Source organism: Centrocercus urophasianus, unplaced genomic scaffold (assembly GCF_019232065.1).
Source record: "Centrocercus urophasianus isolate 14NV4802_14NV808 unplaced genomic scaffold, USGS_Curo_1.0 seq_29, whole genome shotgun sequence".
Classification (NCBI taxonomy): Eukaryota; Metazoa; Chordata; class Aves; order Galliformes; family Phasianidae; genus Centrocercus; species Centrocercus urophasianus.
This window is the reverse complement of record NW_024884855.1, coordinates 7,100,719-7,127,922: the sequence shown is the minus strand read 5'-3', so window position 1 is coordinate 7,127,922 and position 27,204 is coordinate 7,100,719. Positions and strand designations below refer to the sequence as shown.

At 50.1% G+C, this 27,204-nt stretch overlaps 1 protein-coding gene across 1 annotated transcript in view; it reads right to left on the bottom strand.

Annotated features, from left to right (window-relative positions):
- The window catches only part of PKD1 (polycystin 1, transient receptor potential channel interacting), an 85,727-nt gene extending 68,255 nt beyond the window's left edge, over positions 1–17,472 (bottom strand). The window contains exon 1 of the mRNA XM_042827833.1: positions 17,189–17,472. Within this exon, the coding sequence (XP_042683767.1) occupies positions 17,189–17,451 (263 nt within the window). The 5' untranslated portion in view covers positions 17,452–17,472. The remainder of the gene's footprint in view (positions 1–17,188) is intronic.
- Positions 17,473–27,204: the final 9,732 nt, after the last annotated feature.

Sequence of the window (27,204 nt, the reverse complement as noted above, 5' to 3'; positions counted from 1 at the left end):
GCAGGCCAGCAGAGGCCCTACAGGGCCCATGTCACTGGAGCAGAGACAGACACCATTAAAAAAAGGCCATCCTTTCCATCTCATAGATTTTTTTCTACTGTAAATGAACTATTTTGTTGTTGTCACATTTTCTGTTAAGCACAACAGCAAACCAGAGCAACTCCCCTGTCTGACGCAGTGCTACTCAAAATGAAACACCAAAGACACAGACAACTGCTGTGAACCACGGCTCAACTTATTGATCGCATTAAAAACGACTGTCCCATTCTTCATAAGCTGAAGACTGAAAAAAAAAAAAAAAAAGGAACAAAAACATGAGGGTGATTGCTTAAGAGGGTGTTAGTGGTAAATACAAACCACCAGTAAATTTACTTTGTTTAAAACGGAAAGAAGAGCATGAATCCAAGCAATGCCAAGCCCCCGAAGCACTAAGGGCAGAGGCCATGGATGAGCGGAGGTGAGCAGCTTGCAATCCCACACTGTGTGGTTGGCAGAGCGGGTGTCAGCATGCCCAGTGCTCTGCCCTGAACAGGACTGGAAGGCTACCAAGAGAGGCCTGGCACAGCAGAACGTGTAAATTCAGCCTGATTCCTTCTCAGGCTCTGCGCTGAGACTCCAGAGGGTTTCGGTAAACATCCTTGGTAATATTTGGACACCGCAGCAATGTCAAGAAGTATTGCATTCATAAATCAGACCTTACATCACCTCTGCTGGCAGAAAGAACATCTGACCACTTCTCGAGCCTCAGACGGCATCATCGTTTCTCAGGATTTATGGTAGACGCTGAGTTAAGCCGCATCTTTGGTTTTATGTTAAATCACCTTCTTGCCAAGGCTAAAAATTGCTCCGTGGTGTAATCACAAACTGAGGCAAAAGAGGGAAATAAGAAATTTCATTCCCATATAATAATAATACGTTACGTTTCCATAGCACCTCTCTGCCTCTCAGATCCAAAAGGACATTACCAGCGTAACTCCCTGAAACCCTCTGCACGCACAGGGATTATGTCATCCACCACCGAAACACCACTGCTACTTCATGGTGCAATCCAACACTAAAGCAGAGCTAAGTTGGACAGAAGAATCACCAGTGCCATAGGAAAGCAATGCCACAGAGCAAGCCCAGAATCCTCCCTCAGCCTGCTGATGTGAACCTGACCCACTGCCAGGTGCCAGTGATGCTTTCTGCTGGTGAGATCAAGCCCAGATCCTTCTGTGACAGCAGCAAATGCCAGAGCATCAGGACTGTGCCATCTCCATTCAGGTCAACAGACGGACAAACAGACACGTTGTGTGCATCTGGGGGAACAGAATGGCATGAAATGCTGCTTTCCAGCAGGACAGGAAATCACAGTCCAGGCACCTATGGTCAGAAAAGGCCCTGAGATCTGTACGAAAAGACAAAAACTGTCCTTTGTTCAGCCAAGTCATGCTGCCCAATTGCACCAGCAACAACCCACACTGATTGCACCCCTCTCTCTCCACAGAACAGCACCTTAGACTTGCTGGAAGCTGTGCTGTGTATTAGTTGGTGGGTACAGGAAGACAAAGACCCTGAGGGTTTTCCAGATTCCAATTTTCCAATGCCTGTCCCTTTTACCCCTTGGAAGGCCGTCAGAGAGCTACTGTCTCCCTCAACATAAAACAAAATTAGAAGCATGTAGGGACCATAAGTATCACAGAGACTGAAGAGGGATTTCACACAGGCAGAAGGACTGAGAAATGTGTGACGCAGAACTTCCCAGCCCAGCACACACGTCTGATCTCGAGGCAGTCTGAGCTGCAGACTGCCTTTGCTCCATTACTCCTTTCCAACATTTTCCACACCCTCCTGCCAAGAAAACTCAGAGCTGCCTGCCATGTCTGGCAAGTTCTTCCTACTGCACAGTCCCCACAGCTAGTGCAGGCAGGCACACAGCAGGACATCTGCAAAGCTCCGTCCTCACTCTGCACCAAGGGACTGCAACTCCTTCAATACCTCTAATAGGAGACAGTTAGGGAGCCTGCAAAGCGTGCTATGAGTTTTGGGTCCTCCACAGGCAGACCAGCTCCCCAGATCCCATGGAGTCTGGAAGCCTTTTGCTCTAAGCCATTTGTGAGTGCTTAGAGCTTGGTTGAAAATGCAAGAAGGGGTTGATACCTGTGACTGGCGTTCTCAACACACAAATACAGATCTCCTGACCTCAAATGCCTGAACTCTTCCCAAGGAAAAGGGATCGGGGAACAGAATTTGCTGATCTTTACCATTGTGACCCGACCCGTTTCTTGGAGTCAGTCCAATACACTGATCAGTCTGATGCCCAGGACAGTGGCACAGCCATTCCTCGGTCCCACGGATTAAACTCCTTACAATCCAGTTAACTTCAGGGTTTTGTTTTTGTTTCTGTTTTTGTTTTTTTTTCCAAAGAAACCCTCTCTCAATGGCAGTATCAGAAGAGGAAACACCTTCAACTTCAAACACCAAAAGAGGACACCTCCCACAGCTGCCACACTCTCGGTTTATGGGTCTTCTGTCAAAACATTTAGCATGAATTTCATATATTTTTATTACATTCCGAATCATCAATTATTACACCACTTTTAGGATGCCACCTGGATCTCAGCTCCTACACTCAACACAATTTCAGCAAATGAAAATCTGCATCTGAGGTGTCTTGTATTTTTTTTCTTTAATTTCCTGCTGTATGAAATATGAGGAACAATAAAGTCAAATCCTTGGAAACAAATGACAATTCTTTAATGGGGTAAAAAAAACCACCAACAACAAAATCCCAATGCCTTCTAGCCTTCTTGTGCCACAGCTACTATGAGTATGGCTGCTCACAGAGGTAGAACAGGCTCCAAGTCCGAACTTCCTTGCTTTTATGGGTTTAAATTGGATCCCACTAGGTGTTTAAGGCCATTGTTGATCTGCTAACGTGTTCTGTAGCCTGACTAACACCGACTGGGTTATTTTTCCCTCTTATTTAGCTTGGTTTGGCTCCATCTGCCTGTCACGGCAGACAGCAGAGCAGAACAGAGCAGCACAATCCCAGGTGAGTGATAAACAGTGCTCTGGATGTGGGCACAACAGGGATAAGAGCTCACCAGCTATTCTGTTACTGAAAGGCCATAGGGACAAGTGGTGCCATCCCTTGATTCAGTGAGGCCAGCTGCAACTGATACAGCAGGGAGAAACAATAGCAAAAGGACAAATAGTGACCACAGAAGTTGAAGGAGGAAGGTGGCTGCCCACTAATTCATTGCTCATAAAACAGCTGCAGTACCTTGGCTATATTAGCCAGGCCCTTCTGCATTCGTACCAGTGCAATTAAAAGCAATATTTAGCAACACTTTGCCCAGTACTTTTAGGAGATCAGGGGTTTTCTTGCCCACTTCCACCCTCCCTCCCAACCTCCCCCCCAAAAAAAAAGTCACCATCAGACTCTTGGTCAGTGGCACACACTTAACTGGCCAGTCTGGCAGCAGGGACAGGCAGGCCCAGGAGACAGGTTGTGTTTTATCCAACACCCTATGGAACCAAGATTTTCCCCTATCAGGAAGTGTCTTTCGCAACTGGCTGTCTCTAAACCCTGGATTTTGGTGCTTTCTGAATTCTCCCTCCATGACCTCTTCCCTCCCCTGCCAGACTGCGGCTTCATTGCAATGCAGGCAAACTGGGTTGGGAACACCATTAATAGCATGGAAAGAAATGGGAGAGACTTCCCAAGAAACACAACCACAGCAACAGTTCCAGGAGCCCCTCCCTGCACAACAGCAGCTCCCAGAGGATCCTGGAAGCAGTTGGCATGCTCATCCTACCTGGAATCTGAGCAGAGAGCTCCAGCACTGCAGCCTCCATGGCCAGCGAGCTGTCAGCCCAGAAAGCCACTCCATGGGCAGCTTCTTGGACAAGGCAGGAGTGGAGAGAATTCAGATAGAAAGGGAAGCAGAAGCAAGAAATCTCATCCCGCAAAGATTTTATATAAGGCTTTTCAGCCATTTGACAGGCAAAAACAGCTACTTCAGAGGCTAGAAAATGAAAGCTTTGGATACTTGAGAAAAGCAGAGCTCCCAGAGCAGCAACATCTACAGAATCCACTGCTGCACTCTGACATTGTGCCTGTATGAAAATGTTAGCTATGAGAAGTCTCAAAAAAAAAAAAAAAAGCCACACAATCCAGCAAATTAAATCCACCCTTTTCTTGCAATCACATACATGTCTGCCCCAAAACTACAGCTTCTGGCTCAGATGTAGGGAAAATAACCATAGCAAAAGTTCCCCATCTAATGGCATCTGTACTTAGTTCTTTCTTAGTTCATCCACTGCACTTCAAAATGCTTCCTCTGCTCTCCTGCTAACTACACTAGCTAATAAGATGCCACACATAGAGTCTGGGTAGCTTACAGTGAGCAATTACTCTTTGCAATTTCAAGTAGGAAACAAGCAGATACAAAAGTAATCAGTCCATGTCTAGTATGTGCACACCCCGAGGAGCTGACAGAACTCACTGGTCTTGGCAGTCAAAGGCTCACAAGCTCTACCAGCACAGAAATCTAAAACTGTTCTCCTACCTAGTATGCAGTTGAACATTTCTTCCTATTGAATACTTTGTGCCACTTCAGTTTGGTACGATGCATGAAATACAGCCTGAATCATCGAGCCCCCTGACTGCAGTCACACATTTTACAGACACTCAGTACTTCTGAAGAAGACAGCAGGTCTGTCACTGCTGGGCATGTCACATCACCAACTCCACAACCAGTCTGTGCACAAAGAAGCAAAAGCCAGAAGCTCAGGAACAGGATTTCTCAAGGTCTGAGTGGTGTCTGGAAGGTGAATTGCAGCTGGAAGGAAGGAAGGCAGACTCAGATTCCTGGATGGAGGGCTAGCTCCATCTGGCACAGAAATCAGCTCAGCCTTGGGTTACCTACAGATTAAATATTTACCTCTAAACAGCAGAAATGTCATATAATCTATCTGACCACATGATTAATCCCCTAAAAATGACTCTGATTTTGGCTGCCTGTTTAGCAGTCCCTTACCAACCTCACCTGACTCCTTACCAACTCCTGTATCTGCTCCATGGTACGAGGCTCCGAATGATCATTCCCCAAACCCACTTCTACCCAAAAAAGGGGCTTAGAGGATGTACTGAGCTTAGTCATATGAGGACGAGTGGGCTCCCTAAGCCTATCTCCTGGAATCATGACATTAAATGATCATCTTCATTTTTTTTCTTTCATTTTTCTTGATTCCTTTTTTTTTTTTTTTTTTTTTTTTACATCCTCCAAATGTCTCCTACACGGGACTTTAGGCTCAAGGCAACATTTGGCTTTCTTTTGGGTTATTTTTAATCTTGAGATTTATGAGAGGTTGGCTGACTCATGTTTTGGCTGGCGGAGCCAGACTCTTGTGAGTAACTGCATCCTAGCTAGTTTATTAAGATAAGTTTTCCCACTTCTGTTTGAGATGTTGGTGATGGCACTGACTGATGCAAAAAAAAAAAAAAATAAAAACCCCAAAAAACACAACCTAGCTATTTGCCTTGGGTCTCACACAGGTGAAAGGCCAGACATTTCTTTCTTCAATCTCCATCTGTGGCATGTGCACCCAAACAGAAAGGTGCAGATATATCAAACTGACCAGCACTGTTCAGCTCTATCAGTTCGTTTAAGCGTCTCCTCCCACAGGAGAGCTCCACCTCAGCAGAGAGCAAGAAATCCTACACACACCAGGGCTACTGTGACTTGTTAAGTATGGTTTTGTTCCACATACCCCCATTTCCTTTCCAGCAACGCACCAAAAAATTACTGAGGAAAGAGTTTGTAGCTAAGGAATTCTGTGAATGATTAACTCCATCCTGCCGATTAACCATTGCTCTCCATTCTCTCATGCTTTGCAGAAACCCCACTTCCGGGTAGCAAAGCCATGCCAAAATCTGATATCCCATTGGTTTTGCTTGCAGAATGGTCAGGTGATACGGACGGTTCTGGCTTTGAGCTAAAACACATTAAGTGCAGTAATGATTAATCCTGAACCCCAGCGCAAACTCATGATGAAACACTGTTCCTCCTGTCACACCAAATTTCCCTAAATGAATCCTGCTTCCTGGAGGTCACAATGGAGGAACGCTCTCTGCTGCAGAGGTAGGCCCACCATGCACACCAGGGACAGGGTCTGGAACAAGGACAGCTCTTTTCAAGGTAGCAAAACAATACAATGACTAGGTATTGCTCTCCTCACAGCAAAATGAATCACAGCTAAGCCATGATGTGCTACATTTGAAACTAGGACAAAACAGTGAACACAGCTCTCCTGCTTTGAAGATGCTCCGGAGTAGAGAAAGCTAGATGTAAACCTGGATGAAGATACATATCTCAGCAAGCATACCCCTTCATTGTACAGTTCTATCCAAAATACAGCAAACTCCCCTTACCCAACACAATAAACCATAGCTTTGTAAATAAATTACAGACTCCAGTCCTGCAGTTCATACTATGTTGTACTGCACACACAGCAGGACGCACTACTGCTTTTTGTTGACCAGCACATTTTGGGAGTCTCTTTTGGACAGGAACCACTGCTTTGGTCGGCCCAGTCCAGCAGCTGTTTCCCAGCTGAAGCATGCGCACCCCCAGCAAGTCGTCCCACACTGTGAGATCTTCATGTCAGATTGGCCCCACATGCACGTGCAAGCTCACGTGCTTATCACACTCAGCTGCACCTCAGAAGAGGGGGAGGGCTCAGGCCTGGCTCTGACACATGCTGCCTGTGAGACCCCAGGCAGGTCTCACACTATGTGCAGACAGCTTTCAGTCTCAGCCAGCCGTAAAACAAGATGACTTCCCTTTCCTCTTGCCTTATCTATTTCTGTTGCAAGGATCTTTGCATATGCCCAGCACTACGAGGTCCTGCCTGGGACTACATGTACAAATAACAATTTTCAGAGCTTTGGGTCTTTTCTGCAAGCCCACACATACCGTGCACAGTACAAAGATACAGATGAATTTCTGCATTTTAAATTGAGCTTTACATACAAAAGAATGCCAGCACTGCTGATACGTCAGGAATTTACTCCACCAGCTTCTTCCTCATCATAGAATCACAGAATGGCTTGGGTTGGAAGGGACTTCAAGTATCACCAAATTCCTACCCCCTCTGCTGCAGGCAGGGCCACCAACCTCCACATTTAATAGCAGACCAGGCCACCTACCCCATCCAACCTGGCCTTGAACACCTCCAGGGATGGAGCATCCACAACCTCTCTGGGCAGCCTGTTCCAGCACCTCACATAGACTGGTGTAGGTGTAGGTAAGAGGCAAGAAAGCCTCATTGTACTGTTGTCATAGCCTACAGTGCAAGAAAATGGCACCCAACAGAGGCAAAATGGTGCCCAACTGCAGCAGGTTGCTCTGGGAGCAGCCTTGGAGGCTCAGCCCAGGCCCTTCTCTCCACATAGAGCAGTGAGGCCCACAGACATGGCTGTAGGTCTGCTGGGTGGGCGCAGGATGCCCTGTGCCAGCAACATGGCCCTGGCCTTGCACAACCATCTCCGCATCTGCATCCTGGGGCTGCATGGCTTGGCTGCTCAGGATGCTGCTGGTGAGGAAAACTATCCCAGTCCTTTCCCTGAGGAGCCTGCAGAGCACATATGTGTTCTCAGGAGCTGGCACCCTGGACTCAAGTCACATTTGGGGCTGGGATGTCTCTGTTTGAAAACCGATGGCACTGGATTGAATCTAAAATAAAATTGAGCAGAAAACCAGACTTTTCTTTGTTCAGCTGCATTCAAAAGAAAAAAGATGGTTACAGCAGCACGATGAGATCCAGCTGGCTGCTATACCTGCCACAGGATGTGGAGGCAAAGCAAAAGGCTGCATTCTGGGGGTGATGGCAAGGTGAAGCAAAAACAGGGACAGGAGGGCAGGACAGAGGTTACAAATAAACCAGCTAAACAAGCAAGCAGGGGCGTTTTGCTACCCTGCCTTGTGCCTTGCTCAGACTGCAGATTCAGCATCCCGAGCGTTGATACAGGACAATGTTCTGCTGCCTTCTCACAAGGATGGCAGAGCACCAAACAAGTACAAATTAGAACCCCAGGGCATTTATCCAGCAGCCAAGCACTTAAGCCCTCCACAAGCACTTAATTCACATAAATAACCACTACAGTTCTCCAGCAAGGCCAGGAACCATCAACCTCATTGCTCTGACAGGGGAGACGGAGTGCAGCAGTCAGTGACAACCCAGCCCACACAACCAGGGTCTGAGCTGAAAATAAAAGAAACATGTCCCATGTCCCCATGTTGCTGCTGTAGGACAGCACCTCCTCCAGCAGCCCAGCTCTCTTCCCAAATTAATGTATGCGCATCAATTCCCTGATTGTGGAGAGGAGGACAAAGATGGCAACAAGGCCTGGCCTTGTGTGTGCTGTACACAGCTTTCATGGCTCCTGCAGAACTTGGCAATCCCAGAAACTGCATGGCAAGCCAATGCACAACACTCCACTTCCACTTCCCTACTCCATGGGAGTAGACAGGACGTGAGGTCAACAAGCACAGGGACAAAAGGCCTCCATGTTGCTGATGGGACCAGCCACCAGCAAGAGGAGAGGAGCTGAGGCAGGCCTGCATGCCTTCAAGCGATCCAAGACACCCCAGTGACTTGTAAACGTCCTTCCCAAGCAGCCTGAGAGTTTCTCTGCACTGGAGGAAGCTTTGTGTCCGGTGGGAGATTCATTTCCAAATGCAGTTTCCTCTCTCAGTTCTCTACAGAGTAATGGGATCAAGCTACAGATTTGGAGGTGTCACAGTCAGTCCAAACGAAGGCAGAAAGTTGCAGAGGGCTTTGCTGGCTTGCTGTAGAGATCTGATGGCCAGCTGTAATTAACACTTCAAATGATTCAAATTCTAAATTATGCCAGAGGGTAATCCTCCGTTCTGACTGAGTGCATAATACGGGTCATGGCACTCCAGTACTGAGCTGAGGCAATGCAACTTACATTGGTGGACATATTAGATGCAATATGTGCACGTAATCAGAAACTAAACTGTCCATGGATAGTGACATTATTATCCTTACAGTTTACTCTCCTGAAAGCACTGTTAAGGCAACAAATGCTCAAGCAATGACTTATTGCTGGATGCAATGAGAGCAGGGATAGCTGTAAGGGCCAGCAGCCTCATTGTTCAGGCTTTGACTGTAGCGCTACTGAAGTTGTTTTGTCTTATATGAAATACAAAATCAAGTATGAATGATGCTGTTGGGACCCCCTGTAAAAATAAAGTGTGTCTTCCATCCAAATTAAAACTCAGGAACTGTATTCTGTCAGTCCAGCAGAGCCACAAGGACCACCCAAGCTTTGTTTCTCCAGTCTTGTTCTGCAACCTGCAACAGTTTTACCGAACAAAGTGGCAGCGGTTTGTCGTTGCTTTTTTTCCCTCTTTCTTAAGGAAAGCCATTACTTTGGTGTTACATTGTGTCCCCAATCTACCACTTATGTTAGCTACAGTGAATTCTCCTGAGTACCCAACACAAAGACTAACACAGCCCAACACTCGGCCTCTCCTAGCTTTCATGTTACTACCCCAGTTTTGTCTTCACTAAATATTGAAGACTTCCGATACAAACTTTGCACTGATCCATGCAATCAGAGACTGCAGATCTTGACAGAGTTCAGCCCATAAAGCCAATCACTTGTTTTCCCTCTGTTGGAATAAAACAACGTTCCCACACTCTGATAGAAACCTTTGATCTGCACAGATTTAATTCATTACTTATGAATCTCTGGCCAACGTCACTCTGTTCATTTTAGTGGCTACTTTTAGTCGCTTCCTGGATCTAGGAGGACAGGAAACCCTTATTAAAACACAAACAAACAAAAAAGCAAAAAGAACATGTGAAGTAGATGAGGAGGAGGCCTGGCTATGGATCCATCAACTTGTTGCTTACACAACATTTCTCTCCTAGAAAACCACCAAGGTAGCAAAAATGAGCCATCCTCTAAAAGGTCTGATTGGGAGCCAAGATATTTTCCAATGGAAGCTCTTCTCCCAGGGAATCGTCCTGCATCATATTTCTATGACAGCTTCATTTTGTTTCAGAAAATAGCAGATGATTTCTTTTTAATTGTGCTATGCTTAGGTGCAAGGGCAGTTTCACAACACGAATTGCTGACCTGCTGAAACCATTACCAATTTCGGAATGGCAGAAGGCATGTTAATATCTCAGAGCCAAGTGCCCACATCCAAGCTTATGCTTTTGCAGGATTGCCTGGACCATCTGCATGTCCTAGAAAAGACCTGTCTCTTGGCTGTATCTGTACAGTGCCTAAGCTACGAGAAGTGGTGCTGCAGTAAAAAATAATAGAAGTGCAGGTTGACTTTTCTTTCCATATCCAAACTTCCCCTTCCAAAAACTCACTCTTTCCAGAAGGCTTTCCAAGCCTTTTTGTCTGGGGAGGGGTGCAATACAGCTATTCTGGGGCCAGTTCTGTGCCGCGAGTGGCACACAAACACTGGCTGCACAGGCTCAGACTGAGCACAGACATTTCTAACAGGTCTCCACAATGCTCTTGTGCAAGGAAGTATCTGTCAATGGCAAAGCACTGTCCTCAAGCCCCTGTCCTCTTCTTTGTGACAACGAAAGCCAGCTTACAGACGTGTCTAATGAGTCAAAAGCACAGCTGTGTGGAACAGATGTAGCTGCAACACTTTTCTCGGAGATTCCACTCTGCATCTCATTGAGGTTTCCAACTGTACCTGCAGCTCTCTAAGCCCTGGGAGAGGAAATGTGGCACACGGGCTCTGTGCTGGGAGCACTCACCGCAGGATGGGGCCCATCATTATTATTCCTATCGCCCCACAGACTGCCTGACACTGGTTGAAGAGCCTGGCTCGGATGGTTCTGCCTGCTCACAAACACCTCCACACTCTTTGCATGTGAAAGCCATTAAGCAATAGCACAGAAGCAACTCATGAGGCAAAACCCATCAACATTCCCATTCTGACGGCGCGCCGGTGTCCGCTGCCAGCCAGACACGGGGTGCTGGTCTAGGCTGTGTGCAGGTGCTGCTGAAGGATCATGTGCTTCCCATCAACGCTAGCAGCAATCCCGACCAGCATGTGGACACCGGGGAGCTGAAGAGCCCTGAGGGCCTCTGCCAGGGCCTGCATGCCAGAGCTGATGTCCTCCTGCTGGAAATGCGGCATGGGGGAGCATGAGCCGCGGGGATGGGAATTGAAACATCTGTTTAATCCAAGCCACGCTTGGAAAGGCTAAACTGCATTCAACTCTTAAAAGGCACCCAGCCCAGCTGCGAGGCAAGCTGATGAACAGAGGAGTACAAAAATAGCCGCTTGTGGAGTGCTCTTTCAAGCAACACGAGGTTGCCCTACAAAAATAAATACACAAAGAAGAACAATCGTGTTTTTTTTTTATTTTTTCAGAGGGACTCGTGAGCTCCCATCACTGCAGTGTGACCCCAGGATCCCCCCGACTGCCTGTGCTGCACTCACAACACATTCCTGCAGCCCGACAGCTGGCCACTGCGGATCCACAGGGTCACACGTGGCTCCCACATGAGGTCCCCAAAGGGCCCGGACTCGGAGGGGCTCTCACCAACCTGACCTCCACCAAAACCCGCATGCTTTGGGCCATGCTCTCTCCACCCCCTTCCCAAGGCGTGGCTTTGAGAGAGAAACTAAAAATGTTGGCCAACACAACGCTTCGGCTCTCGCTTTCCCAGGCTTAGCTGTTCCCCAGTCCCTCCCTCAGGAGGACTCAATCCACACCCCAGATTCTCTTTTTAGAGAGCCACTCCCACCTCTGCCTCAGTCGGCTGGAACAGAACCTCTTTAACCCATTCCCGGCACTGTCCAAGCACTGACCAAGCAGCAAAACTGTTCGCAGAGTCCCATCCAACCCACAATGAAAAGGAAGGAGAGGCTCCTCTGCCCGCCTCAAACAGAGCTGCAGAGAAAACTCAGTTCGCTTCTGGGATCTGCCAATTCCACCTCCCTGCTCGAGGAGCACTGAGCAGCAGCCAGGGCCGATGCTGCCAGCAGATGTTGCAATGGAAGCAGGGAGGCGACGGTGGAGAATCTGTGAGCGCCGTCGGTGACGCCCGCCGCAGGAAGCGGGCATGGGCTCCAGCATGGGCTGCAAACTCCACCCTGCAAATCTGAGTTTCAAACCAGTGATTAGAGCTGCCGACTTCATCTCAGACCTGAGCCAAGGGTGGGCTTTGATACAAGGAGCTCTCTGCACGGGGGTACAGAATGCAGAGCCCAGGGTGGAGGTAATGCAGGGCACAGCAGTACCTATGCACCCTGACTGAAAGCAGGAGGCTCATTGCTACAGCTGAGCATCATTCCTTCAGCCACTGCTACCAAGCCAGCGTATCACACCGGCTTCTCATTAAATTAAAAGAGACGCTGCACTGAAGGCAGCACACCACATCTGAAGCCTCCTCTCTGATCTCAACTCACTGAAGTTTTTACCAGGCTTGATGCTGGGGAGCCAAAGAGACGGGCTCGTTCCTAACCTGAGGGGAACTGTTTTCACTGTCAGATGGCAGGAAGCAGCTGACTGAAGACATACTGCTTCGCTTTGTTTTGATTCTCTCCGCTTAAATGCAGTGGCAGCACATCATCAAAACTGCAGCAATCTTTTGGGAGAAGAGAGCCGGAAAGCAAGGACAGAATCTGTCTGCTGGTCACAGCTCCTATAATTCACCACAAGTGCTATGGATTGTCAGCTTGCATGTTGCTGAGGCTCTTCCTGATGATAATTATCCTTAAAAAAATGGGAACGGTTATAATCATGTGTTGCTTTTGTTTGTTTTTGTTTTGGGTTTTTTTTTTTGTTTTGTTTTGTTTTTTCCTTCTGTGCTGTTTGTAAAGCAAAAAACTAATGCTATGTTTCAATTTGATATTTTTAGTTTTGGCAAAGATGTCAGCACAGATTCACTGTCTAAAAAAACATCAGCTTTTTGATGTGAAAAACAAGTTCATTCTTTAACGCATGTTACAAAGTAAGGCCCAGAAGGCCCAAAGTGCTGGGACAGGCAGCGGCATAGAGGACAGCACGGAGGTGAGTCCAGCCCCAGTGCAGCTTCCAGCCCTGGTGATATTCAGGGGAGATTTAGACTGGATACAAGGAAGAATTTCTTTATGCTAAGGGCAGTGAGAAATGGCACAGGGTGCCCAGAGAGGTGGAGGTGCCCCATCCCTGCACACAACCATGGTCAGGTTGAACAGGGCTCTGAGCACTGATGGAGCTGTGTGTGAACCTGCTCAGTGCAGGGAGTGGGACCAGACAGCATTCAGAGCTCCCTTCCAACACAAACCACCCTGTGATGCTCGAATCCCCAGCCACTCCTGGCCATTGCACGCACGCTTTGCTCTCAGTCCTCAGTCGCTGCAGCCCTGAGAAACATCTGGGGAAACACAGGACAGATAAAAGCAAGGCATAAAATGAGGCCAAACTGCAGTGATCAATCAAAAGACAACAAAGCCTGAAGAAATGAAAAAAGGATGACGCAGAGACGTAGTGTGAAAACCACAGTGGAAACTGCAGCATGACGAGAGATAAAACAAGGAATTCCACTAACTAGCAAAAAAGAGAAGGGGCTTTAGTAAACCAGATGAGAGTTCCAACCCTGCCTTCTGATGCAGTGATTTGCTCTTTAAATGCACAGTATGTGAGAGCACAATGAGAGTAGCTGGGAGAAACCTGAGAGAGACTTGGTAAAAAATATACCGGATTTCAGAGGAACCTCAAACTATGAGGTGGGCACTGACACAACCTTCCCCTCTAGTAGTACCACAAGTCATCACACTCCCATAACCTCCCCAAAGTGAATAAGAGCTCCCAGATTCTCCATCCAACCCAGACCTCATGCTGCTGAGATGCCATTACAGAGGTACTCTGCTAACACCAGACACCATTATGCTCAGACAGAATGATACAGAATTGTCTCCTTGTTTGGAGCTTTAACTGCACTTGCAATCACTCCAGTGATCAGTCCTTTCCCCGGGCTGAATGAACCTTGTTCGCAAAATATTTTTCTAGCACCTCATTTGGGCCTTTTTCCCCCTTCCAAAATTGCTTACAAAAGAGAAGCACAGCCTTGTTTTCTCTGGGAATATGGCTTCTTATGTGAATGGCACTCCAGATTAAGTTATTTTTTAATTAATCTGTTTTCCCTTTGTGGGCTGGACACCACGGTACAGACACTCCACTGCTTGTGGTTATCCCTGTGCTGGATTGCAGATTTAATTGGATTATTTTTCTCCAATAGCTTTTGAAGACACCTTGAGCCTTGAAAAAGCTTTCACTGCCTCGTGTAATACTACCAGCACCTACAGTCACTGCCAGCTCCTCTGATTTCAAGTAGTACAGCCCATAAGTTGTAAGATCTGTTTATCCTTAGGTTTGGGCAGTGCAATCCCGGGGCTTACCATCAAGTCTACAAAAACACCCCGCTGGGTTTTGGATGAAAGTCACAATCCCAGATCTGCAAAGCTTCAGCAGCCCCTCTGATGCTGCTCTGCATTAGCGAGGGAAAAATAAAGGACTTTCACTTCTACAGCCTTACAAATGGAGATTCTTATCTCCACTCCAAAACTTCCACGATGCTAACGATGTGTCAGAAGCAGTCAATATTTGCAAGGGAAAGTCAGAAAATTGTTATGAGATACATTCCTGGCTGAGGAACAAAAGGAGCATCCCACAAAACAGCAAAGTCCCACCGTGAAGCAAAACCCAGCGCCTGAAAATGAAGCATTTGAGAAGAGCAAAGCATTCCTCAGCTGGAGAAGCTCAGAAGTGCAAAGCTTTGTCCAAAGAAGTGCAAAGAGAATTTGGCTGCAGCAGTGGGATGGGGTTGGTGCCCTCCAGGGCTGCCTGAAGACACTGCCTGCTCAGCACGTGGCTGAGAGCAGTGCTGCGTATTGCCCTGCTTGTGGAGGTGCTCCTGAGCTTACAGAAATGGTTCTGCCCAAGTTGGCATTTTCTTACTGAAAGTTGTTCTGCCTGTGATGTGCATAAGAGAAGAACTCATTTCCTTGTCCATCAGAGCTGTGGGATCACAGTGGTCAGCATGACGGCCAGCACACAGCTACTGCACAACTGGGAGCTTTGGGAATTCCGAACTCTGCTTCTCAAAGGCTGTTTTCATTTCAGACTAATTAAAAACTCACATGCTGCTGAGATATATATTTATATTCTCCTCTAATGAGAGAGCCAGCAGTAAATTGCTGAAAGCACAATTTATGTGCTGGTGTTCAATAAAAGGAACTTGAAGTACATGATAAAGCTGATCACAGAACTGCACCATAAGCCGGAATGCCCCTCACCCAACCCAAGCTCAGCTGTACATCCATCCTGCTAATAATGCAAGCACAGCTGTCCTTACTCTCATGCCAGAGGTAGAACAGGGCAGGAAACTTCTCCCTGAGGGAAATCTACAGGAGCACAACCTCACCACCCCCAGAATATCACCAGCATGCATTCATTACTTGAGGTGCACGATCAGCTGTGCAGCCCTACAGGCTGCCAGCCATTCCTCAGAGGCAAAGAAAAGCCGCATCGTACCCCCCAACTCCAGCCTGCAGCTTCAGCCGATTCCCCCTTCCCACACTTTGTTTTGGGGACTGGTGAGAGCTGAGTGGCTAACTTCAATTTGTTACTGTGTCACAGGACCTAACCCAAAATGTCCTGGGAGCTTTTACAACTCAGCTCCTCCGAACAACAATAAGAGCAGCAGACTCAAACAAAACACGGTCTCAAAATTAATAATCCTAAAAACACAGACATAACCCCAAACCCCTAACAAGCCAAATGAGCAACTTCATCACAGCCTTCAGAAAGGAGCAGCAAAGCACTGGCACGTCCCACTCCTATTATAGGGGGACTTCAGCTGCACAGCTGACAGCAGATAAGATAGCATCAGGGAGCCCCAGATGACACCAAACCTTCCCCGGCTGGGGACTTACTGCCAAACAAAAAATAAAATACCCATGGCTTTGTCTGGAAAACCCAAAGTATGTCATGCATGTCATGTAAAGAAACACTTGGAAATGCCTCATGTGCTGTGTTTACAGATGTGTGTGCTTTCCTGAAGTTACTTGGATCTGTAACCTAATGCTTCCTGTGCTGCATGCAACTTTTCCTATACTTTTTATTTTATACTGACAGTACAAAGCAGACACTCAGAAAAGCAGGTCCTCATCCTACTGAAGCCCAGCAGAACTCTGCTCCTGTGAGATCCTTCCATCATGCCAGACTGTATCATCCCTCCTGCACCAATCACTCACAGCTTTCATCTCCTCAAGAAAAGTTACTCCCTCTAGAAAACAAATTTAGGTTCAAAACAATCCTCCCTCCCCACTCTGCCATGACTCTGTTTTTCACATCATACAGTAACTTTATGGCTCTGCATGCAGACCGCACTGATGCCCTGTATGGCACACACCTTTCTGAAGCTCCAAAGCAACAAAGTCAGTATTGCGACACGAGCATCACCCATCTCATCTGAGAGCTTTCATCACCAAACTTTGACGTGAACTTGCTAATTGAGTCTCTTAAATCTGCTGTTAACAGAGCGGCGTTGAAACCACATTCAGCTGCTCACGTCACAACACAGCTATTTCCCTCTGTACCCACCCCCAGAGCAGAACAACACCTCTGGGGCAGCAGCATCCCAGCTCTCTCGGATGCAGCCACAGTGCAAAAGGCACAATTAAACACTAACTAATTAGTGTCCCTGTGCCTTCCTGATAGCAAACCTTTTCCTCCACGGGGAGCAGTGCCTGTGAGTTGGCGTGCGCTGTGTGCCCGTGGGTGGCTGTGATGGGACCCACGCAGCGTTACAGCATCGGGTAACCCCGATGGGAAACCCCAGAACCGTTCTTCAGGCACAGAGCCCAATGCACCCCCACGACCACTCTCGGTGGAGACCCGCGTGTCCCACACCCCGGAGTTGTTTTCCCTTTTGCGTGGCTTGGGCCACTTCTGCACATCTCTAACGCTGCCACCTCCGCACGCCAAACTTTCTCAGCCGTCTCCATGTTTGTCTCCGCTGTCATGCAACGGGTCTCCAACAAAACGGCTCGTGGACTCACGCAAACGCCGCGAACAACTTCTGGAAAGCGGCGCTCCGTGCCCGCCCCGTTCCCGGCCCCATTCCCGGCCCCGCGGTACTCACAGAGCCGTGGCGGCGGTCGGGACGCCCGGAGGCCGCTCCAGGCCCCTCGCGGAGCAGTTGGCGACGCAGACGGCTCCGGGCCGGCCCCCGGAGCAGGTACAGTCGGCGGCGCAGGGCTGGCAGGAGGGAGCCGGAGAGGTCCTGGCGGCCGCCAGCCCCCCGCACAGCAGGGAGCAGAGCAGGCACCAGCCCGAGAGGGGCAGCCGCGCCGCGGGGACGCCATGTTTGCGCTGTGTTCCAGTGTCTCCATTTCCAAAAGGCATCTCTTCCTACGGGCATGGCATGGCCCCGGCCCGCCTCTCCCCCGGCCCGGCCCGGGCCCGGCCGCGCCCCGCGCTCGGCTCCGCTCCGCGCTCCGCTCCGAGCCGCTCCGCTCCTCCCGCGCCGCGGGGCTCAGCGCATGGCGGGCTCCCCCCGGCGCTGCGGTGCGCGCTGCTCCCGCGGCGGCGCCCGGCCCGGCCCTTGGGCTCCGTTCCCCGCGCTGACAGCCCCGGCCCCGCTCCGCTCCGTTCTGCGCTCCGCCCGGGCCGCGGCCCGCCGCCTCCCGCTCCGCCTCCCGCCCGGCGGAAACCCGGCGCCGCTCCAGCCCCTCCGCCCGCCCCCGCGGCAGCCCCCGCCCGGCCCCGGCACCGCTCCCGATCCGGGCTGCGGCGAAGCTGCGGGTGCGGGGAGCGCTCGGCACCGCTCGGTGAGGGGTGAACGGAAACAGCCGGGCTGGGGCGCACGGGGGAGGGGACCGCTCCGGGGCCGCTGCAGCTTTACAGTATCGGATCTTGTAAGAGCCGCGCGTTTGGCATCTGCAGCGCGGCAGCGGTTCAGACAGGTGAGGAAGGCACGTACTTCGCAGGGCTGCTTTGTAATGCTATGCGGAGGTCAGCGGATTCCACGTGCCGCTCGCCCCCTGCACACCGTGGTACTGGGACGGGGCGTGACTCAGGCCGGGCCAGGGCCGCTGAGATTTGCACTGAAAGCTCCTCCGTGTGAGGGCTGGTCCCAGGTTATCGTAGCTAAAATAAGCCCATGTACAAAGGGAGCAGAATTCCGTCCTCACAGAGGGTCTCCCCCAAACCAAGCCCAGCCCCATCTGTAAATAGTGGAGAAGGTGTGCTAGCTGGAAATTTCACAGGAGCCCTAGTTGCTTAGTGCCCTTTGCACCTTGTGTGACATGCACAGAGCATCAGCCAAGGGGAGGAAGCCTGAATAAAACACAGAAAGGATTCTTGCTTTTGAGCTGCTTTCAGTGCCTCATCACTTTGGATACCAGAGCCATTGGCCCGTGCCCGGCAGGGAGTTCTCACTGTAAACACAACAGATGTGTGCCGTAGGGTGGAAGAGTGGCAACAGGCAGCGCGCTGCTGGGGGCGATGGGAGGGATCTGGGGGAAGCAGCGCGCCCAGGGCGAGTGGCTGGGGCAGGGAATGCGAATGGAGGGACAAACCCTGCACAGCCCGAACCAGGCGCTACTCTGCTCTGCCTGAATTGCCCAGAAAAGACACACTCTCCTTGGGAGAGATTTGTCAGTCCAGACGTATCTTTCAGCATTGCGCCCATCGACTCTTTTCTTTATGCGACTGCATTAATTCTCGCAGACCTTTGCACCTTTAGAATATTTGCATGTAACGCTGGAGTTGAGTGTGACAACATAGGAAATCTCTTTGGCTCAGCCCTGGTATCCATCCCGCAGGAGATGCCTGTGTGCTCAGTATGAGCCATGATCTGCTGATATTGCACCCTTTCAGCAGCCCAGTGCCAAGCAAAGGGCATTTGGTTCTTTTGAGAGCAACTCATGGAGCCCAAGGCTGGTCTCCTTGCAAAGCCTCCTGCTGCTGGTGCTGCTCAGTGCTGGGGATGTCAACCCCTGCGTTTCACAGTGAGTGTGCTGGGAGCTGCAGCAGCATTGTGTCAGTGGGGCCAGATCTTGAAGAAATCTGCCTGGGAGCTTTCAAGGGAGAAACCACAACATGAAGGAGTGGGACGTGCTGCAAGCATCTGAAGGTGCGAGCTGCAGGGAGGCAGAATGTTTTTTTGGGGCAGTAACAGAAAGAGGATGGGAACCTAAAAGCCTGAGGATACATGAGGGTGGGGGGAGGAGGGCTGTGGGGACAGGCCTGTATCTCCTGCAGGATTTTTTTTTACTTGTGTGACTTCAGATGCTTTGGATTCCCTAAAGTGCAAGGACTGATCCGTGAGCCTTGCATCTGTCCTTATCCCTCCAGAGCTGCTCACTTTGCTCTGTCTGTTATGATGGTCCAGATCCTATAAAGTCCATAAAAGCCTGCTGGGTTTTAGGTACATGCATCATCCTGTTGAAACCAAAGGAGTGACAGCAGATTGTATTAGCTGGCTTCTGGCTTTCCTTATCTAAATGCTACACATACCTTATCTCAGAAGCCTGACAGCATCTTATTTCACCCCTTGGCATAGCACTTAATGTATATGAGAATTTACTTTCTGAAAACATTTTGTGCCTTTTGAACTTGAAATTGACTTGAGGGACACATCATCGTCTTTTACATGATGCATCGTGCCCCAAATAGCTCCATTTTTGCTGCCTCCTCACGTGACCACTGCGTATTTGCTTCTGCTCTCTCAGCTGCAATTTGCTTTCTGTTTTTCTTTCCTAACCATTGGTGCAGGCAGCAATGTCCGTATTTCTAAAGATAACAGCAGGGAGAAAATGTCCTGTGTATGGATGGTAATCAGATTAGGTGGCTAATGTAATCCAGTGGATGTAAGGAGGTTAAGGGCTCTCCCCCCAAGTGGGGCTGCCAAGCTGCAACACAGGCAGCAAATGGGGAAATAATGGAGCGAGTGGGGAAGAAGATGGCAAGTGGTGATTGAGTGGCAGGAGAGTAGTTTGTTCACACTGAGCTGTAATTTCTGATCTTGGAGGAAGTTCTCAGCACTGAGCTGGGATGGAGTTTAAAATGCAGCCTGTGGAAAATGATGGGAGTGGAAAATGCTATGGGGTGGGGAGGCTCAGTGCAGGGCGTGCTGTGGGGAAGGGATCCTTCTGGTTCCTCCCACTGGCAGGCGGACAGAGAGTTTCCCAACACTGTTTACTTGGAGTAGAATTAAAACCCAACTAAGAGGGTGCTAATTCTCCCCTTCCATCCCACCAGCAATACAGGCTGAATGCACCCAGAACATCTGCAGCAGCGCTTCTTTTCCATCTTAACCGATATTCCTGCATTGCAGGAGGAGAACAGTGTACCCTCAGTACACACCCAGGCGGGGAAGAATTGTCACGTTTTCTTTTAGGTGGGGTATGAGTACCTCAGAGGAAGCAAGGATACTATTTTCTCTGAGCAGAAAGCAGCAGTTTCCACCCCTGCAGGTTGCCAATGTGAAACACTATGGCCAGTCCCATGAGGAGGAACCTGGAGTTACCCCAGCAGAGCCATCACCTCCCACCCATGTCCACCTCCTGCAGCCAACACAAGCATTCCCAGCTGTTATCCACGACCCCGATGACTGCAGCCACCTCCTCATGCTCCGCTGCCTTTCCTCCAGACATAATATTTTCCTTGCCTGGAAGGTCTGGCGGAGAGGACAGCTGAAAGTCAAAACTTCATTCTATTTTATATTATATTTGCCTCTACCAATATCCATTCTATCTTTCTATTTGAGCAGAGATCTTTAGCTGACTTCAGAGCATGTAGCACATCTGCTGGCTCAGTGTGCTGGTGTGGCAGCATCGAGACCTGCAGCTGAGACAGACTTCCTCATATACCAGCTGTTAGATGTAACACCTCACAGAGAGGGCTGAAAATTAAAAACAGAGAAGCTGCCAACTCCACGGTGTCAATTCAATAAATACCAGCCTGGGAACCTCCTCTGTGCCCCGGACAGCAGCACTGCAGCCCCGAGCCACAGGAAGGCTCTGGGAATATGGAGCATCTGGTATCTGAGCTGTGAGCAGTGGGGCAGCAAGGCAGCCTGGATGTGAGCAGGGGTAGCCTGTGGCTGGGGAGATGGGCTGCTGGGCTGCTGGGCTGTGGAGGTGCTTGGCTACAGTGATGCTGGGCTGCTCAGCTGATGGGGTACTGGGACGCTCAAGTACTGCAATATTTAGCTTGTTGAATGTTTGACTGTTGGGATGCTGGAGTGCTCAACTACTGGGATGCTCAGCTGCTGGGGTACAGGGATGCTTGGATATTTGGGAAGCTCAACTACTGGAATGCTGGGACGCTCTTCCGCTGGGCTGCTGCGAACGCTCCCCGGCAGGGTTTTGTTTCGGGCCACGCGAAGCCCCGGAGCAGCGCAGCGGTTCGGCCGAAGCTCCGCTCCCGGCGCTGTCCGTGTTCCCCTGGCGCCCCCTAGGACCGCCCGCCGCGCTGCCGCTCCGCTTCTAACCCGCCCTCCCCACCCTTCCCCTCGGCCAATTAAACCCAATCAAACAAAAACAACAAAAAGCACTAACCCAAAAACGGGGGAAAAAAAACAAACCCAAACTGTCTGTAAAATCAAACACAACCCCACACGGGATGACCCAAGCAGCAATCCTCCACTCCCGAAGGCTCCTGGCTTTCACACCAGCACTCACTTTGTACGGGATGCAAAGGATGAGAACAGGATGCCCACAACGCTATGGGATGTGTGGGCAGTGCCCCCAGCTCATCCCTGGATGCCTGAGACCCCACCAGCTGTATCTGGGGCGGTGCTCTCAGTGAGACTTGAGGCTCAGTGTTGGGTTTTGGCTGCATGAGGATGAGCCCCCGTTGGGCTTTTTCTGGATGATTTTTGTGGGTGTTTTCAGCTCAAGAAGGGAATTTATTCACACCGAATGCTTTCATCCATTTGATGGAGCATGAATGCAAACCAGAGCTGAGCGCTTTCAGCCACGGTGCTTTCTGCTCAGGATCCAACTGGTGGCACTTCTGGCTTTATTCACCAAACGCTCATTCAAAGCAAACAGAACTTCAGGATCCCTCTCTCCACAGGGTTTGAAGTTCCAAGTGACAGGAATTCAGGGAATGATGCAGGGGCTGCCCAAGGGGCCGAGCACTGCTTCCCCCCAAATTGCTGCTGCTCTGCTCGTTGCTATGGCAATGCTGATGTCTGCGCACCATCAGGAGGCACCGCGGTGGTGTTGGTGTTTTTAATTGAGGTAAGTTCAGCTGGGTAAGCAGTCAGCAGGTGGCTGGAGATGCTTGTTCCACACCCCAGGAGCTATGGGAGGCATCTCCTCTCTTGTTCCCTGCTCGTATCGCCCTCGCTTGCCTTTCTGCATAGATCATACCCACACAAGCACAAATGTCACCCAGGAGGTTGGTGATGCTGCTGAGCATCCCCAAGGCCAGGTCTGCATGGTGCTCACACTTGTGCCTCTGCCTTTGAAAACTTTAGAAAATTGAATTATTATTTTTTTTTTTAACAAGGATTCAAAAGCTGCTCATTTGTAATGCAATGATGCAAAAGAAATAGCTGTGCATTAATTAGTGCTGGTGAAACTGAAGCCAGAGGGCAGCCAGCAAGAGGCACAGAGGCAGAAAAGTGCACTCAAAGCCCTCAGGACCTGCTGGGCCCTGGGGAAGGGCAGGTGCTGGTGGCCTGAGGTGGCTCCCAGCACAGCTGGCAGGGGGACCGTGTGCTCCAGCCTGGAGGAATCACTTGGCAGTGGTGATATTGCCTCCAATTGGCTGTGGCTGGTTGCAGTTGGCTGTGCCTTTCACAGGCAGACCTGATGGCTTCCACATGTGCTCAGCTGTTCAGATGTGATTAGTCCCTCTGATTGCAGGACAGCTGATGCAAATGTAATTGCCTGCAGACAAAATGTTTGCAGAGCTAGGACAGCCCTTAGCTTTGCTGGGGAAAAAGATGTTTCCAGCAATAAAGAAGAAACACTTTCAAACAAAGCAGGAAATTTAAAATCACAGTAAGCAGTAGCAGCAAAGTGCTGACTGCATGAATCCATCGCAGCTGATTATGTCACAGAGTTAAGGGCACCTTCATATGCCTAGCTCTGGGCTGCCTGTGCTGCTCATTCACTGTCATCTTCAAGAAAAATGCAATTGCCCAAACTCACAAGAGTTCTGTTAATTGAAAACACTCAGCTTGCCTCAAAAAGTGTTAACAAACCCTATTAGCACATGTCTCTGCACCTTTGTAACCCAGGTTATTAATTGCTTGGAGAAATGCTGCTTGCTGACAGCCATGGGCAAGCATCATTGCAAGTGTGAGAGAGGACAAGCAGAAAGACAGAAGCTATTGATTTGGGCTGATAAATACTGCTTGGCCTCAGAACAGCACACTGCCACTGCCTTGCTCTGATGGATGGCTGAATGAGATGTGGGCACGGAGCTGCATCTCCTGGCACACAGGAGCACAGCTCTGCCCCAGTCAGGGAGGTGAGGCTGCTTCTCCCTGATGCACAACCCACTGGCCAAGGCATGGTGCAGAACAGCGAGCAGCAGTGTAATGGCTCACTCCAGTAGGAGCTCTTTCCCAGCCCTGGCACTTAGCACTTCACCTACTGTCTGGATAGCAGCTTGATGAGCCTCTGCACACCCCTGTGCTAACTTATTACTACTGCTTATTGTTTTACAGGGCCCCAAGGAGTGCTGCACGTATCACTGAGCTGTAGCTGGCCCCAAGATGACTATGGCCTCATAGTGCCTAAAACATAGTGTGCAAATGTGAGCTATGGGGGTTTATCTACTCAGTGCTGATGGTGAGATCCTGTGGGTGATGAAGCACAAAACAGCCCTCAGTCTGTCCTCTCTCTGACTCACATGTCAGAGGATCAGAGAATACCCCAAACTGGAAGGGACCCATGATGGTCATCGAGTCCAGCCTCTGGCTTTGCACAGGCCTACCCAAAATTCAAATAATATTTCTGGGAGCATGTGTTCAGAGGATGAGCAGCCCCTCAGCACTCACTATGCTGTCTGCATCCAGAGCCTCGGCCATCTCTGCACCCTTCAGTCATGGTGCTTTCTCCATTGCTCTGCACCCCTCCTGCATTGTGCACCATCGCTCTTGCGCTCGCTGTGCATCCGTGTGTGTTCTGCAGCACCCTGAGATCTGGCAGAGCACAGCCTCAGCTGGGATGAGGACATGAGCACCACAAAGAAGGCATGAAGCTGCTGCCTGCCCTGCTCCACATGCTGCAAACCTACCTGCGCGTGGACTGATAAAGCTGACACTGTGCCATGTCTGCACACTTGCTTTTGAAATCATCCCCACGCCTCACTGCAGGATGTCTCTGTATCTCACTACAAACCACCTTAGATGGTTTTAAGCGGAGATATTTCTAAAATATTTGATGTCTGTGGCGTATCTGAGAAGCATTTGAAATATACTAAATAGCTTGGAAGTATCTTCTGTCTTGGAGGCTGAGGGTTTGTTACTCAGCCTGCTCTCTGTAGGACACATTTCAAAGGACTTTTGAATGTTTGACTTCATCACATCTGAAAGCTCTCGTGGGTGACTGCTGGAACAGAGCCAGGCTGAGGGCTCTCGTGTGTTTGGTGCTCTGCTGGCTGAAATCATGGCTCGTTTCTGTCTTGGCACAAGGAAAACTAATTTCCTGGCCCCAGCCCAGACTTGCTGGGACCTGGTGTGGTTGCCCTGGTGTGCTCCAAAGGGCTGGGCTGGCATGGTGCAGCATGGTGGTTCCATAGGGATGCTGATGGGGTGGTGCCAAGGCTGCTCTGCTGCATCCCAGCACTGCTGGTGGTGATGTGGGGCATGGAGCTGTGAGAGCAAAGCCCTGCGAGGGCAATGAGGTCTGTGCATGCTGTGAGCTGCTCATCCTGGGGACAGCTTCCACATCGAGTGCCATGAGTGGGTAACACCTGGTTGCCCCTCCAAGGGGACGAGGGGAAGCAGTGCCCCATTGTTGGCAGCTGCACCAATGGGTTCCCTGCCCTGCTGGGGGAGCAGGGATAGAACCTAGCACCTGGTTGGTGGGTGACAGTCTGAGCTCAGCCTCTCGGCTGCTGGGTATGGTGCGTGTGCTTTGGGGGTGAAGGAGGGCTCAGAGAGGTGGGCTAAGGATGGAAACAGAGTGACTGTGCATAGGAGAGACAGCAATCGAAGTAGCCAGACAGAGGAAGGAGGTCTGCAAAATAAGGCTTGACTTGGCAACAAAAGAAAGTGGAAAGACAAAAACAGTCTCCCAGCAAAGCATTGGAATTTAACTTTCACAGCTGCAAATGGAAAACAATCACTTCCCACACGAAAATAACTGATGGGCTGCATTGACGAAGAGATGTCTGAGGAATTTCAATTAAAAGCCAGTGACGCTGACAAAGGCAATGAGATTGAAGTGTTCAAAGGTAAGTGAGCAATGGGGAGGGAGGAATAGTAAGTGGCAGGCGGGGAACAATGAGTGCTCAGCTCTGCGTGGGCTGGGCCCCTTGCATGGAGGCAGAGGGAAAGCGCTGAGCTCTCAGTGTTTTGCCCAGGTTCTCTGTCACTACTGCACCACGGCAGCACCATGGGCAATGTGTTGGCCTTGTCACCATGGTGTTACCTTTGCCTGGCTGCTCTCCTGGGCCTCCCATCTGGGTGATGTTTGCCCTCTCTTTCTGTGACTTCTCTTTGGAGTCAGAGCTATGTTTGCTCTTCGCCTGTAGGAGCAGAGAAAGCAGGGTGAGATACCAGGCCTTGGAGTAGCTGGGAGAATTGAAACTTGGCTGGAGGTACTGCCATAGGTGATGGCAGAGACAAAGCTGAGCCGCAAGCAGAGCATGGCAGGAGCCTGCATCAGCTTCTCTGCAGCTTCCAAGCCAGCCAGTGAAGAAGGCAGCAGACATGATGGAAGAGCACGTCCTTGTAAACTCTCTGCCACAAGGACAGCTCTACTCCACCTGAGCCAGTGATGGAACCAGAGACCAGCAGGCTCAGGCTGCTGGAAGGGCACTGCCAGCACCCCCAGAAAGGAGACCATGACGGTCTCAACCACAGCTTTGGAATTTGCCAGCAAAGGCTCTGCCTGGGTCTAGCAGGAGGCTGAGAGCTGTGGTCCCTGTGTGTGCTGCAGCACGGCAGAGCTTTCGGGCTGATGGTCCTAATGGGGTTGTGCTGATCGGCTGCCTTGAGAAACAAATCCACTTACATGGAGATGCATGGGAGAAACAACCGACCGCTGCCGGCCCCACTCAGAGCCTGCCAGATCCTGCAGCCCTGCTTCCCCGAGGCACGCCGCATCTCCAGGCGTGTGTTGTTCCATTAAGCTATTTTTAGCAAACACATTCCCCTTATTTCAGCAGCAGTTATCTGATTAGTTCCTGTAAGTATATGAGGAGCAACATTTCCAGGCATGACTGAGAGCTGTGAGCAGGCTGTGCCTCTTCACATGCATTTTCTCAAAGGGAAAAACTTGCTGGGGCTGCTCCTCCTGCTGTGCTCCCATGGCTCCGTGGCTCCAAGCGCCGGCATTGCATGCAGCCAAGCTCTGCAGCACGCGACCTTTGGCAGAGCAGCAGCCAGCAGGCAATGTCCCCAATGCCACCTGCAATAAGGGACCATCCCTGTGCCACGTTGCTGAGATGCAGCGGCGATAAGCAGCTGTCTTTGTTTGCTCTGAGCATGAGACTCTTAAAGACTTCCATCGTCATCAGCTGTAGTGGGGATGGGGGAAAAACAAAGTCTCTTTGCTAACGTAGTGCTGGTCCCAGGGAGTCTGCGCACCTTTCCAGCCGCTTGGTTGCTGCATGAGGACAAGCTAAAAATCCCATGGAGCCATTGCTAGCTCCACAGCATTGTACTTTGCTCCCTCCACCTCTATTGACCACAACTGTACTGGAAAATCAGATTATAGAGCAAAGCCTTGGCACCAAGTCTGCTCTGCCAAGTCAGGTCCTCCATCTCCTGGATGGATCATGGCAGGAAGAGGGCGAGAAGCCTCTGCTGTGACAGCTTTATCTCCAGCCTCAGCAGAAGGGAGCCCAGAGCTCTGCAGCCATGGCTGTGTGTGTGGCTCAGAGCGGCAGAAGGGGATCTCAGGGGGAACTGAGCCCAACTCATCTCCCCCATCCATGACAGAAGCTCTCAGAGCTCTGCTCTCT